Genomic DNA, 15,446 nt, shown 5'->3' with positions numbered 1-15,446 from the left:
GCTTGGTCTCAGCATTTGATCTCACATCTCTTATTTAGCAAAGATGTGTGATATTCAATATGAATCTCTTACGTTCTATGTTAATTCCTTTTTTAAGGTAGGAATGAAAAATGATAATTCTACTACTAAATGAATTTTTTTTTAATAAATTTGTTTATTTTTTAAATTTTATTTTTGGCTGCATGCGGTATTTGTTTTTCTCTTTTTGGCTGCGTTTGGTCTTCGTTGCTGCGCTCGGGCCTTCCTTAGTTTCAGTGAGCGGGGGCTACTCTTCGTTGCAGTGCATGGGCTTCTCATTGCGGTGGCCTCTCCTGCTGCGGAGCATGGGCTCCAGGCATGCAGGCTCAGCAGTTGTGGCATGCAGTCTCAGCAGTTGTGGCGTGCAGGCTCAGTAGTTGTGGTGCACGGGCCCTGCCGCTCTGTGGCATGTGGGATCCTCCCGGACCAGGGCTCGAACCCGTGTCTCCTGCATTGGCAGGCGGACTCCCAACCACTGCACCACCGGTGAAGCCCTAAATGTATTTTTAATTCTCAATTTAATATGCAGACTGTATAAGTTATTGTAAAATATTTGCCTGAATAAGTATAATAGGCCATTAATTCCTCTTCTACGACTTGAAATGCATCTACCCTTACATAGGTGTTTTTTAGATACATAATTATGAGAATATTAATTCAAAAGTGATCATAATGTATAGTAAAGTTATGTAATTTTCAAGCATGTTTTTAAACCCTGAGTCATGATAAAGGTCACTTCTGAGAAAGTATGTGAATGGATGGAGGGATACACAAATAGAGTAGATAAGCAAAGAAGGCAAAATGTTAAGATTTGATAAATCTGAGTTGTGACTACATGGGTGTTTGTTGTCTTGGACTTTTGTACTTGTCACATATTTGAGGTTCTTCATTGTAAGGAATTTAAATATAAATGACCAAACAATTTCCATGAATCATGAATGAGGTATATGTATATGTATTTTTTTAATTTAAAATTTCTTATCCACAAGAGTATGTGGAATCCTCTCTAAAAATTCTCTACTATGTTCTGGATCTTGCTCTGGGAAAATCTTATAAAACAACTTTGTGATAAGATCTGGTACTTTAATAAAAACAAACCTAATGTCATTTTCCCATCAGTATGTTAAAATAGCTAAGTATTATGGAGAATCTGAAACTTATCTTCATATACCTCTTCTGATGTCAACATTCTGAGAGCTACATGGCATTGTCTTATAAATGTTATAAGTTGTGTTGAAACTTAAGCATAAAATCAATATAAACTTTTTTTTTTTGCTTAAATTTTAAAAAATGCACAACAGTGAAACAATTAGTCTTAAGTTTGGTACCAATCTAGGGCCTATTATAACTACTATTATTTTATTTTTGCCCTAAGTTTATTTTAAATGAAGTACTTTGTTACTTTATTTTCTCAATAAGAATCTGAATAAATGTTTTGTGTTGTCATTGGCACATTCTTCAATCCCTCCCCAACTGATAATTTTTTCACTTCTGAACACTGGGAATAGATTAAACAGAGGCTGTATAATATCATCTTAATTTTGTTAGATATGATTTATTTAGTTCAGATGTTTAGAAAGTTTGCCACATGTTTGTGTAGTATTTTTTTTTAATTTATAAAAGGAAAAACTAAAAATCTGAATGCTTTGCATTGCTCGTTTTTAAATTTTTCATGGCAGGCATGTCATCAAGTGAAATTTTGACTGTTCAGAGATATTTCAGGAACCATGATTATGTAGCAGTCTCGGACACCTTTGGGTTTCTTTAGTGGTGAGACCGTTTCCATTGCACAGGATGGATGGGCTGAAATGGCAGGAACACGACTAGAAAGTGCACGTTTCAGTTAGCATGGTGCTAGTGACAGGTGCTCGATGGCTGTTGGGATCCTTGTCAACAAAGAGAATTCTTTGACATTAAAGTCACGGGCTCAGTCCTGATTTGGGGTGGCTATTGGCAGTTCCATCAGCCTGCAGCTGATCAGTGAATGTCAGAGCTGCCGCTGTTCTACAGTTGTCACCAACCCTTGGTGCTTTTTTTTTTTTTTTGGAGCGAGGGAGGGTTGGTTTAGCTTGTCTTGTTCAGTCTTCACCAGGCTTTCAAATTGCTTACGTTTGGAAAATGCACTGAGAGGTCATAGGGAATATAGGTGTCTTTAGGGCACGCAAAATCATATACAGAGTGAGGACTTACTACGTGGAGACAAGTAATGATTACCTTGACTCCAAGCCAATCAATGGTGTGAACACCTGGGGACTCATTAAATGGCATTTGTGGTGTTTGTAACCAAGGTTTTGAGCTCTATTTCAGGAAAAGCAGTGACAGCCTTTAATGTCTAATTGACCTCTTCTCTTTGTTTCACTTTCTTGTCCTTTCCTTATTTGCCTCTGATGTGGTTCCTGATGGCAGCAAACAGCCCTGCTCAGCGTTTTGAACTTCTGTTCAGAGCTTCAGCACCTCAGTTTGGGTAGTTGTGTCATGGTAAGTATTGGAAAATTCTTTATTCTCAATTGCTGCTTCTCTTTTTCTTCCCATGGGTGACTTTTATCCTGACCCTCCCCACACCCACCCACAGCTTTTCAGATTTATGGATAACTATGTGCAACCCGCTTTAAAACATTTTTCTTAAATGGGAGAATTTGTCTTTGACAGTATTTATCTGTGAGAACAAGGAAAGGAGTATAGTGTGGTGCAAAGAGTGTGGTTCTGCCTCAAGCCAGATGTTATCTCAGACAAGCTATTTAGCTCTCTGGGCTTCTTTACAAAATAATATATCAATCATACCCAAATGCCAGTAGTCTGGTAAGTTTTTCACAAAGCTAATTTTAGTTTTTGAGTTCAGAGATTATTTTCTGGAAATGCTGATGATAGTAGATAGGTTTATTTTGTTTGTTTCACTGTCCTTACTGAGTAAGATGAAAAGATGGACACCAACCTATGTTGGAACTAATTTCTTTAAAACGTTACTGGTCTGTGAAATCCAAAAACGTAGGGACTGTTGGAATAAATAATCTTGAAACTCCTTTCAGATATAAAATTATAATTTATATGTCATTGGAAGAGTTCATGGGATGAATTAAATGTTTTTCAACTAAATTACATGGTTAATAAATAAGACTGGCACTCAAGGGACAGGAGAACTCTGTGTGTGCGCGTGTGTGCATACGTGTGAGCCTGTGTGCGTGTGTGCATGCATGCACACTCACAGGAAATGCATCTCCCAATATAACTGACTGTGGAGCGATCCATTCCTCTTTATTTTCTTACCTGCCCCCCCATACCCAAAGCAGATTCAGGAGATCCTAAACCATTCCAGTTTTGCATCCACTTATTAGGAAGACCTGAATAAGCAGGATGGTTGCAATATCGGAGAAGTTTTTAGGCCTTATTAAACCCCATGTATGGGCTCAGGCCCATCCCGGTCTCTGGAAACAATCTGAGAGCCCACTAACTCAGCATTAGGTTTCCCTTCTGGTCAACTTTTTACGTTAGTAAGGCATTTCATGGGCTTCTGTTGGGTCCTTCTAGTGGCTCTTCTAGATGGGCTCAGTGACACTCCATGGCACTTTCTGTGACAACATACGAACCAGTTACTGTCACTTGGACTTTGCTTATTGTTAGCCTGCCTTCTTTAGATTGGTAAGGACCCTGCTTTGACTTTGGCCAGAGGTATCTTATTCTGCCTGTTAATTACGTCCGCATAACCTAGAGCAGCATTCTCTAGAAAAGCAGGCCTCTAATCACAGACACTTTCGAGTTGGAATTATGTATGTTTATAGTTGGAGTTAGGTGTAGTTGAAGTCAGCATTTTCCTAAGTTGACCTATGGAACATTAGTCCTAAAAGATATTCAAGTTAAAAAGTTGTGTATTGTAGGGGGAAAGAAGGGGGAATAGGAATTCTGGGTCTAAATTAGGAAACGATGCTCCTATATCCTCCCCCTGGAGTTTTCAATGGTATGTCCTACAATAAAGAAACAGTTTGCCTTTGCTTAAACCAGTGTTTTCCAACTTTACCTGACCAATGAGCCCATTTTTTCATGTTACATCTATTATTATGTAATATGGTATGGGAAATGCTACTTCAGATAAATAGGCCATTTTTAAATTAAAGTATGTAGTTACCAGTATTGTTACAATTGATATTTATTTGCCAGGAAATGAAGTTTTAAGGACTTGACATTCGAAGTTCAGAAATACTGCTAATATTGCTGATACTGCTACTAACGTGATGATTGAAACATTTCATACTGTCACAGAGGTACTGTTCTTCACAGCAGGTCTGGGTTCACCAGGACAGTAACACGGACAGCTCTTGGTTGATACTTTAGTACCATGTTTATTTCAGTTTCTTTCCTGTCAGCTGACCAAAAGGCAGGATGATTCATTTGATATTTTATTTTTGACTATCAAAATAATAGCAATCAGAATCATGGGTTTTGGAAAGTTTTTAATTTGCTTCTTCCTAAAGAAGCTAATTGGCTGCACTAATGATCAAAGCTACAGTTTTGTGTTGTTTGGGTGCACTCACTTAAGAAGATAGTTGTATTTACCCAAATCGATTTCTCGTGGTCTTCTGCATGATTGTTCCTGCAGAACCTTAGAAATCATCACCACTGTATCTAATCTATCAGCTCTTTGGTTCTGACTCAAAATATAGCCCCCAACCTGTCCACTTCTCCAATGCCACTGCTTCACCTTGATCCAAGACCCAGCACCTCTCCTCTGCGCTAGTGCAGGCCTCTTCACTGGGCTTCCTCCTCCATTCATACCCACCTTAGACCATCCTCCAGAGTCCCGAGGGGTTTTTGTTTTAATGTGAATCATATTTGTTTCAAACCCTCCATTGATCTCCTTATAGTTAAAATAAAAATTCAAAGTCCTTCACGGCCTGATGGCCTGGCCCCTGCGTAGCTCTCTGGCTTCACAGCCTGCCCTCTCTCTCACTCCCCTTGGGCCGTGTACCCATCATATTTCTGTTCCTTGAATGAGCCACGCTCATTCCCGGAGATCCCGGCAGCCACCACTCCCTCCCTCAACCTCTGCCACTCTGATCACTCTCATGTCACCCTGTTTTATTGTTTTACTTATCACTCTTTGAATTTATTTTGCTCATTTATTTGTCTGTATGTCTTTCCAAGAAATGTGAACACAGTCTTTTTTTTTTTTTTGATTCACTGTTGCTCCCAGCACATCGGAGATGAAAATATGAATAAACAAATGGACAAAAGGAAGTAATCATTGGAAATGTTTGCTGTTTCGTTTCCTTTTGACTTCTGATGATAATGCTGATACCTGATTATAACAAAATCAAATGAAACTCCTAAAAGAATCTGTTTAAAGAAACATTATTAAAACATTCAAAGCCCATGAACTGAAATGTTTAATTCTTGAATAGTAGAAGCTTATCCCACGATCATGAGGTAAATCATTGGACACCTCCAATAACTGACAGCAGCTAACTTATCACAATCTAAATTATTTTTCAGGTTGCATTTTCAGTCCCCAAATGCCTCCTTTAACCCAAAACGAGTATCCTTATTAGTACCATCAGCATATTCACTTACTATTTTAGAGCCTAGCTAAGTGCATACCTTTATCAGGGAGATCTTACATATCAACGTAGCAACAGCTACCGTCAAAATGGGAGGCATACAAGGACAATACATAATCCTCAAATTCTTTAAGAGGGACTGAGGATTTCAGACTGCTTTGGGATTTCATTCATTAACGTCCTCTGTCTGGAATTCTGTTAAATGGATTTTTAAGTAAGTGATTACTCTCGCTGTTTTACGAAACGGTGGCAGGTCTGTGAGATGAGTGGGCACATCTGTGTTAATGACAGTGTGGGTATGTTTGCACAGAAGCAAACAACAGGAGATGATTAAGAATGCTTTAACGTGCTCAAAACAGTTTGTGTTTCTGAGCATAATATGGGAAAGATTGAAATTATTTGATTTCCAGATTGAAGACTATGACGTGATAGCTAGCATGATAGGAGCCAAGTGTAAAAAACTCCGGACTCTGGATCTGTGGAGATGTAAGAACATTACTGAGAACGGGATAGCAGAGCTGGCTTCTGGGTGTCCACTTCTGGAGGAACTTGACCTCGGATGGTGCCCTACTCTGCAGAGCAGCACCGGCTGCTTTGCCAAACTGGCACGCCAGCTTCCAAACTTGCAGAAACTCTTTCTAACAGCTAACAGGTCTGTGTGTGACACAGACATTGAAGAACTAGCATGTAATTGTACCAGATTACGCCAACTGGACATACTAGGTAAGGATACAATCTATAAATTTCTTTTAAAGCCTTGACATAAAAACTAACCTCAGACTTTTTATAGGGAGAAAAGAAGTTCTTGGATACAATAAAAATGTTGTCCTGATAATTATAACTGTACTTAAGTAAAAGAGTGAGGGCAGTAACAGAATTTTATAGTTGAACCTATGAGAAAGCTCTAAATAACCATAATTCTTGGTCTAGTAAGAAGAGTGAGAATTTGTGTGAGCTGTGTTCTCTATTATTATTATTGACAGATAAGAAGTTAATCCGTTTGTTTAATGAATTCAGGACACACACACACACATATGGCTTCTTGATGTTAAATTCTTGATTAAGGAATCTTGTGAAATTTCCATCCCTGATGATTCTAGTTTTTAGGAATAGTTCTGCCCTAAGGCAGAGCTATTGAAAATCCTTCCCAGTGCTGGGATTCCTTGTGTCTTTTTTGCAATTTACAGCCAGAAACCCTGTGATATTTTGTTACTTCTGACACTGGCCGGAAGTGCTAGCAACGCCACGGTTGTAATTGCCCACACGGTGGCGAACCCGAATAGCACTCGCGCTGTGTTGCTAGTAATCTATTAATACTAGCAGATTAGTCCTTGAAGTGCTAATTATATCCTTTACTGTTTATTCAACATTCAACCAAAGGGAAACCTGAAGATTTTCAACACTTATGTTTGTAGTTTCAGTTAAAATCTCTCCACAGTCCAGGCTTATGGTACATTTGTAGATGTTGCTTATATAGTTGCATGTTACTTATTCAAGTTCCTTGTAGGCAGAAATTCTTGCTTAGAAATTTAGGAAGGGGAAACTAGGCATATGGGATTAACAGATACAAACTACTGTATATAAAATAGATAAGCAACAAGGATATATACACTGGAATTATATCAAGTGTCTTATAATAACCTATAATGGAATATAATCTGCAAAAATTACTGAATCACTGTGCTGTACACCTGAAACTAACACAATATTGTAAGTCAACTGTACTTCAATAAAAACAAATAACATTTTAAAAATCAATAAAAACAGTTGACTGAAAAAACTTAGGGAGAAATTCTTGCCTATTATATGTACACTTTAGGCTAGATACTTCATCTGTGTTATATTCTCCTTAATCTTCATCGCTCAGGAAGCTGGGTATCATTGTCTTTTCATAGATGAGGATACTGGAGCCAGCAATTAATATGTGGCAGAGCAAGGGTTCACATACAAGGGTTTTGTCTCCACAGTCAGTACTGTCTTTTCAAAACACCACACCACTTACCTTGCTTGTTTCTTTGCCTGCCTATCTACCTTCCCGCTTGAATTAGCCTAGACTTTTTTTTAATAAGGTAATTATTTTGAAACATTCAAGAAAAAGTCATGAATTCACAGGGACAATGAGGAAAGGCAGTCAAGGGCCTTTTAAAATGATCACTAATTGCATCAGGCTTCACTTCAGAGGATGGTGCCATTGTTGTTTAAAATCTAGTTTACAATTCTCCCTCCAAAAACCCTCAAATAAACCCAAAAACATACACTTGAGATGGAGAGTAGCCAGTATCTGAAAGAGATGCTACCAGAGAAGTCGGTAACACTGATCCCAAAACAAAAGCACAGTTGTGATGAGCAGTGGGTTCCGTTGTCAGGTGGCCTAAGTTTGGTCTATAAATGTATGAATTACTTGACAGAGACATAAAAGAAAAGCAGGTACGAAGTATAAAGACTTCTTTTTGAAGACATTTGTGACTTTCATGAGCGTAAGAGCAAGGCAGTATCATTATTTATTATGTCAAATCTAATTACCGATGCAAGATGACTGTCATGCGAATATATTGGAACATCTTATTTCAAATATAAAGAGCACAATAAAAAGTAATATCACTAGTAGTCAATAATTAATATTGTTAACAACAACATGACTGCGTGCTTTATACTGTTCTGAGCATATATTAACTGATTTAATCATCACAACAACCTTATGAGGTAGATATTATTATTAGCCACAGAGGAGGAAACGGGTGGAAATAGGTTAAGGGATTTGCCCAGGGCTCATAACTAGTAAGGAATCTGGACTTGAACCAGAGTCTATGCTTCTAACCACTGTGCTATATTTTCTTTACTTTTATTGTTGTTTTTGGTCTCCTTTCATCGTTTAGTGTTAGAATCCTTATTTTTTTTTTAAAAAAAGGATTCTTAGTTAAACCATGCTGATATTCATTATTTTATTTGTCATTTTGTGATTAGCACATATGAATGTTAAGTGGCAAATCTTCGTCATACTAAACGTACTTATCGATCAGTACAAAGCCGAATAAGACACAGTCCCTCTCTTCAGGAGTTGAAAACCTAGCAAGAAGGAATAAAACAAGCATATAAGTAACTGTAATGCAAGCCAGAAGCAAGTCCACTTTGATGGGGCTCAAAGAAAAGAGAGTATATATATGATCAGAGAAATAAGGAAAAGCCTAATTTAAAAGGCTAATTAATAGATATTTGAAAGGTATCCTTAAAAAGTGAGCAGGAAATTGGGGGAGAAGGGCATTTTAGGCAGCATGAATAGCATGAAACGAAAGCAAAGGTGTTAAAAGTACAGAATATCTTGAGAGAATAGGCAGTCTAATTTGATCTAGAATGTTGGTATAATGGAGGGTATCCTGGAGAGTTTTGAGCACCAGGATGAGAAGTATGCACAAAATTAAACAAGGAAGAGGTTTTACTGGGTTTTAATTAGGGATATGAGTGATATTATTTAGAGCTGTGTTTTAGGAATACTTATCTGGAAATGAGTAGTAGGTGAATTGGAGAAGGAAGAAATCAAAATCAAAGAGATTAGCTTCAATAATCCATCTCACGAGGGTCTATACCAGGGTGATGGCATCGGACAGTTAACCACCATTCCTTCATTTTTTCATTCATTACACACTTATTGAGCATATACTATGTTTGGCATTATTTTAAACACTGGAGATATTCAGTGCCCTGAAGGAGCAAGCTGACTGAAAACAAAATTGTGTCCTAAGTGGATAACAAAACAACAGCACAAAGTACCCTGGAAACGTAGGACAGGTGACCCTAGCCCAGTTAAATGTTCAATCTCTGACTTCCTTCCCTGGCATTCTCTTAGGCTTTAGGAACTCCTAATTTATCAGGAAACTCAGATTCTAATGACCAAGACTGGCAAATAGAAAAAAGTCACAGCCCTAGGTGAAAATCTCCACAGAGCCAAATGGCCTAGGTGAGGTTCTCTGATCTTATATAACAGAAACCCCCTCAAGATAACTTAAGCATACGAAAAAGGCGATTATTATGAAGATACAGGTGTCCATCTCAGATCCCATGGGTAGAAACTGGGTATGGTCAGACCTCAGGAGAGACTGGAAAACCATCAAAAGGCGAGGAAGCTTTTTTCTCTTTTTCGTTCCTTCTCCTATCCTGCATACTCAGGCCCCTGTCCCTAAGCCACACCCTCTGCCGCTGTACACTTACAGAGACGTTTGTGTCTGCTTCTCCCTTTGGTTTTGCTTTGTTCTTTTCTTGTCATGCTGGCCATCTCTGTTCCTCTGGGTACACATGGCTAAATATAGCAGCCCTGACCCAGTTTTCCATGTCTTTAGTTCAAGAGATCAAATGGGCACTGGAGGCTTTACTGAATCCCAATTCTAAATTCCCAGGAGAATCTGCATTGGTTTATCATGGGGCCAATCGCAGCCAGGGTAGCAGTATAGTTACAGCTTCTGGTAGAAGTATAGTTACTTCTCCCTTCTCATGGCGGGAGGGGCGAAGAAAGGATTTCTCAGAGAAAAAGGCATAGACTAGTGTTTCAGAACATTTAATCCCCATCCCAGGTATATATGTGTAATACGATTGTGATGATTTTTTTTTCTCCTTAGAAAAGCTATAGTTACAACAGATGACATCTTAGAGCCTAGTGATATTTGGTACTTATTGAGTGCCTGCCGTGCATCAGGTGCTTTACATAATTTATATGATTTATAACCCATCCGAATATCTCATAATCACTTCAGATTTAACATGGGCTAAATAGTACTCATCTTCCATCATTTGTCTTCCAGTAATGACATTTTATACCTACCACTTACTGTAGAACTTATCAAATTGTGTTGTAGTTATTTGCTTTCAACTCTAGTCAATGAGTTCCTTAAGGCAGACACGTGTCTTACTCATCTTTGTATCTCCAGTGCCTGAAACAAGTTTCTACAGGGTAGTTGCTCAGTAATTGCACTGCATGGAATTAGAGGTTGAATCATTAAGTATTGCTGTCTGATTTGACCCATGGGTTCAGGAAAATGAGATGTGCGAACAGTTTTGAACTGGGGTGAACAGAAATAGGAAAGTCTGGAGGAGCTGATTGGAAAGGGTAGGAGGTAGGAATGAAGATAAGAATGGGTAGAGATTGACAAAATTCAGGTCCTAGATACCAATTTGGCTGGGAAATTTATTTATTTTTTTTAACAGGACTATTTCAATATGAAGTCTTGTTTTAAGAAATGTTTTTAATTTGTAAAAGTCTATTTTAAGTGTATTTTAAATAATAAAAAGGGACTTTTATCAGGATATTATATGTGTTATATAATATTTTGTTTGTTTTTTTTTAAACAGGAACAAGAATGGTAAGTCCAGCATCTTTAAGAAAACTCCTGGAATCTTGTAAAGATCTTTCCTTACTTGATGTGTCCTTCTGTTCACAGATTGATAATAGAGCTGTGCTAGAACTCAATGTGAGCTTTCCAAAAGTGTTTATAAAAAAGAGCTTTACTCAGTGACTTCATATATGTCTTATAATAAAATTAATGTGCTTTTGTAGGGTTTTGTTTTGGGGTTGGTTTTGTTTAGTTTTTATAATGGTGGGAATATCTTAAGACATTTGTGGATTTTAAAGAAAAATATGGAAATGTCCATTAAATCATTAAATCAGTGATGTAAACAAATGTTTTCACAAAATATTGTAAGCACTTTCCTTCAAGAATATGTGAGTGGCTCATATTATTTTTGTCTTATGTTAATCAGTGATATTGTGCTTTAGTCAATAACTAGATGTTTAATAAAAGAGTAATATGGAAATATTTTAACTTATTTTGAAAGGAGCACTTTGAACAATAAAATATCATGATATTTATGCAAGAATAAAGTTAATTTTTCACACTTCCATGTAAAGATGCCTTATTAATTATAAGCCTTATGACCTGGCCAGTATTTCTTTTGGTATGTACAAAATTGTCAGAGTTGGTTGGAGAAAGAATCTTACTTTTTATCTGTTAAGATTATATTTTACGTTGATACACTAATTCTTCAACTTGAAAGTTTTCAGTTTTTCCAGTTTTCTTCTGATATATTTATCTATTTTACTACTGGATAATAACAGTAGTAAAATATGGGCATAATCAAGAACACGAGGTAAACTATTAAATGAAATAGTTTTCCAGCTGTTCAGCAGATGCCTTAAAAATTTGCCAGAGGGAAAGGTTTAAGACTTCTGAATTATATGTGGATTTTATTTTATTTTATTTTCTCTGCCCCAGCACCTTAAATAATTAGAAATCAGGGACAGTGGAGAAAACAAAGCAAACAAACATTGTTTTGTCAAATAGTAAATTGATTTAGTTCTGCTGCTAAGAAAGTAGACAGAAAATATTTTCTGGAATGAAAAGGCAGGGCTGTTTTGAATAGCAAACTAATACTAAATATATAGTGTAACAAAATTTGTTTTCCCACACAGGGCAAAATGTTAATTTCCAATATCCACACATCCTAGAGTGATCCCGTAGAACTCTGCTGTCCAATACAGCAGCCACTAGCCACATGTGGCTATTTTATTTAATTTTAGTTAAATTTAATTAAAAATTCCATCCCTCAGTTGTACTAGCCACATTTCAAGTACTCGGTAGTTACCTGAAGCTAGTGGTTATCATATTGGACAGCACTAGTCTAGAATTTCTTGCTATAAGGTGTAGTCATTTAAGAAAAAGCATATTTAGTTTAAAAATTAGCACAGTTAATATATATCTCTAGGAAATTTTTGAGGATACTCTCAATAGTACATATCTGAAAGCATTTTACCCCCAAAGTAAAGCTAGTGGATTTATACATATGGAAAATAGTAGGCATTCAGTAAATAATGAATAAGAATATATTATTGAATTAAGCCATATGTCAAATTTTAAAATTATAAGTGTTATAAATTACTAGTAGTACTGTGTTTATTCTTTTATAGAATATAAAGAATGTAATACGTGACATTTAAAATATTAAAATAGTAATCCAGTCTCCTCCACGTAAGAAACCATTGTATGAGAGCTGCTGTCTTGTTGGTATGCCCCACGATGTCTTCTATTTGATGGCAGAAGCAAAGGGCAGTTGGAAAAGGGCTTGGTTATCCTCTATTATTAGCTTCATGCATTTGGATTTTCTTTTCACCCAGGAATGAATATTTTATTCAGTGGACGTTTTAGGAGGATGAGATTTATAATTGGACTACCAACTGGGTGAAGCAGTGCTTTTGTCTTAAGCTAACAGCTGCCGTTGAGTTAATACTTACTTTGTGCCGGGCACTCTTTCCTGTGTTTTGCATTTACTAACTCAGTCCTCTTAACAACCCTGTAAAATAGATACCATTGCGTACTCCCATTTACAGGTGAGGCAGAGAAAGATTGAAGAACTTACTCATGATTCCATAGCTGCTAATGGCAGAGCCAGCAGCATACAGACTCAAGCCATCCAGCTGTAGAGACAGTTCATTCAGTCCATGCTTCTAAAAGTGTCCAGGTAGTATCTGGCTCTAGAGCAGAGGTCAGCAAAAAATTTTCTGTAAAGGACCAGATAGTAAATATTTTAGGCTTTGTGGGCTAAGAGGCAAAATGGAAATCACTATGTAAGTACTTATGTAACTAAAGAGAAAATGAATTTCCACAACATTTTTATTGACAGAATTCAAAACATAAGAATAATTGAGAACAGTTTTTTGTATTACAGTTCTACTAAGAAGAAGAAAGAAATACTTTGGGGGAGGACATTTCACTTAATTGGGATTCAATGTTAATATTTCTTGTCATCAAAATTGATTGTACATATTCATCTGTTAATGTTGATCGATAGTAAGATTTTACATATTTTGTTTTTGAAAATATCTTTTCATACAGATAAGTATTGCCAGATACTTACATTAATCCACGAGAAGATGATTTTCATGGAGCATAATTATCACTTGGAAGGCATTGAAAGAATTCCATTAGGTTCTTTCTTCTCTTGATATTTTTCTTTTAGAATGTTATTACATTGCAGATTACTCACTCCCCGACTCACTTCCTGGTTGAAGGTTAGGTGGAAGCTCCTCAATTGCATAATTGAATGGATTTTGACAAATGGGTATTTCCTTTACACTTGCATTGAGGTCCCGGACATATCCTTTGAGCTCAGAAAGTATATCTGCTGCCAGTTCATGTGAGAATAGAGCTCCTGCCGCTTATCTTACCTTTGATAGCACAGGAAGTATATAAAGCAGCTTGACATGACTTCATGATTCAAACACTGTTAGTTGTCGTCAAAATTACTTTACGGTAGTCCGTTTCACATCTAAGCACTGTTTTGCTGGCTTCACCTCCAGAGCTTCTGATTCAGTAGAATTTGCGTTTCTAATGATAGTCAGGTGATGCTCATGCTGCTGGTCTGAGGGCCACCCTTTGAGAAGCACCACTCTACAGTTCTCCTTGAGTTGGAAGCTTTTCTCTGAATCCCAGTGAATCCCACCTACAGTGCGAGTAGCTATTCTCACTGTTGCGCACTGTTTCCGTTTTTGGTTGCATTCATTACAAAACATTATCAAGGCTGCAACAGAAGCTAAATTACAAAGCCGTTCAGTATTCTGTAATATTGGTTGAGTGCATTTCTTCTGGTTCCGAAAAATCTCAGTTATCAGCTCTGATCTCAAAAACTCAACAATGAAACTACCACTGCTCAGCCAACAGACTGTTGTGTGGGAGGATATTCAGCTTCTACATCTGATGAAAAATAACAGCTGATGACGGTAAGATGAAGTTCACCATTGACACTGCTAGTTCAGTAACATAAGATCGAGTCATACATATTCCACAGAGTACCTGCAGATGAATAATACAGTACATAACCGTAGGTTTTAAACATTGCATTTTCACAAACTTTGTAAATTTGACCAACTAAGCCCTTGTTTACCCCACACATATTTTTACCACCACAAATTGTAACACATCTTAGCAGATTCTACTTCAGGTTATACTGAGCTCATGTTTTCTTAACTTCTTAGAAAATATTCTTGTCCATAATTGTCCTATGCAGACGACTCATAGAAACCAACTCTTCAGTCCCTTCAACCTTGGCATTGACTCATCAAATAAATCATAATGACTAAGCAGTATCAATAACACCTTTTGACACATCAAGAGCCAAGGAGAACAACTCAGAATCATTTGCCTTGGTTTTTTATTGACTAATGATGTTGTTCTCAATGTTCTCAATTCTTTGAGCAACTGTTCTTGCCAAAAGGCTAATTTAATAGTCTTAAGCAAGTTTACTTTGGACACATTTCTTTAGCTGATGAATCAAAAACAATTTAATTAACTCACCATTGGTAAGTGGCTTTCCTTGCTTGGCTAACAAATGAGCCACTCAGAAACTTACCTTGGCTGTAGCTTTATTTTCATTTTTTAATTTTTGTAAAGAAATTCTGCTGTGATGAGATACCTTGTTTTAAATTTTCTAACTTTTCTGGCCACTACATTCCTATGAATTGAAAATATTGTGGTGAGTGCTTAGTGTGGTAATTCCACCGCGTATAATATTCTTTCAGAGCAGCTACAGGGTCTTTGCATTTTAGACACCATGCTTTGCCATCTAATTCGATAACAAAATAATCCATACTCCTCCGTGCCTTAAACACATGACACTTGAAGTCTACTTTTTTGTTGTTCCGACATTATCGGTATGCACTGGTAATAAAAAAATTTGAAATACTGTGGAATGACAGTATGTGTGGCATTCAAAATGTTGGTAGTAATAACTATCACTACAGTTTGTAACGCGCTGAGCAGTAGTGCAAAATTATGAGAGCACTGCATAGGTCTCTGCTGCTGCTACAGCTCAACTCTGCCATTGTAATGTGGAAGGCAC

At 37.1% G+C, this 15,446-nt stretch overlaps 1 protein-coding gene across 3 annotated transcripts in view; it reads left to right on the top strand.

Moving 5' to 3' along the window:
• FBXL4 (F-box and leucine rich repeat protein 4) overlaps positions 1-11,339 on the top strand; it is a 67,255-nt gene extending 55,916 nt beyond the window's left edge. For all 3 annotated transcript variants that reach the window (XM_079939250.1, XM_079939251.1, XM_079939249.1), the window contains exons 7-9: positions 2,425-2,496; positions 5,978-6,290; positions 10,908-11,339. In XM_079939250.1, coding sequence (XP_079795376.1) covers positions 2,425-2,496; positions 5,978-6,290; positions 10,908-11,071 — 549 coding nt within the window. In that variant the 3' untranslated portion in view covers positions 11,072-11,339. The remainder of the gene's footprint in view (positions 1-2,424; positions 2,497-5,977; positions 6,291-10,907) is intronic.
• The last annotated feature ends 4,107 nt before the right edge of the window (positions 11,340-15,446 follow it).

This window comes from Stenella coeruleoalba (genome assembly GCF_951394435.1).
Source record: "Stenella coeruleoalba genome assembly, chromosome: 12".
Taxonomy (NCBI): Eukaryota; Metazoa; Chordata; class Mammalia; order Artiodactyla; family Delphinidae; genus Stenella; species Stenella coeruleoalba.
This window is presented reverse-complemented; position numbering and strand designations above follow the sequence as displayed.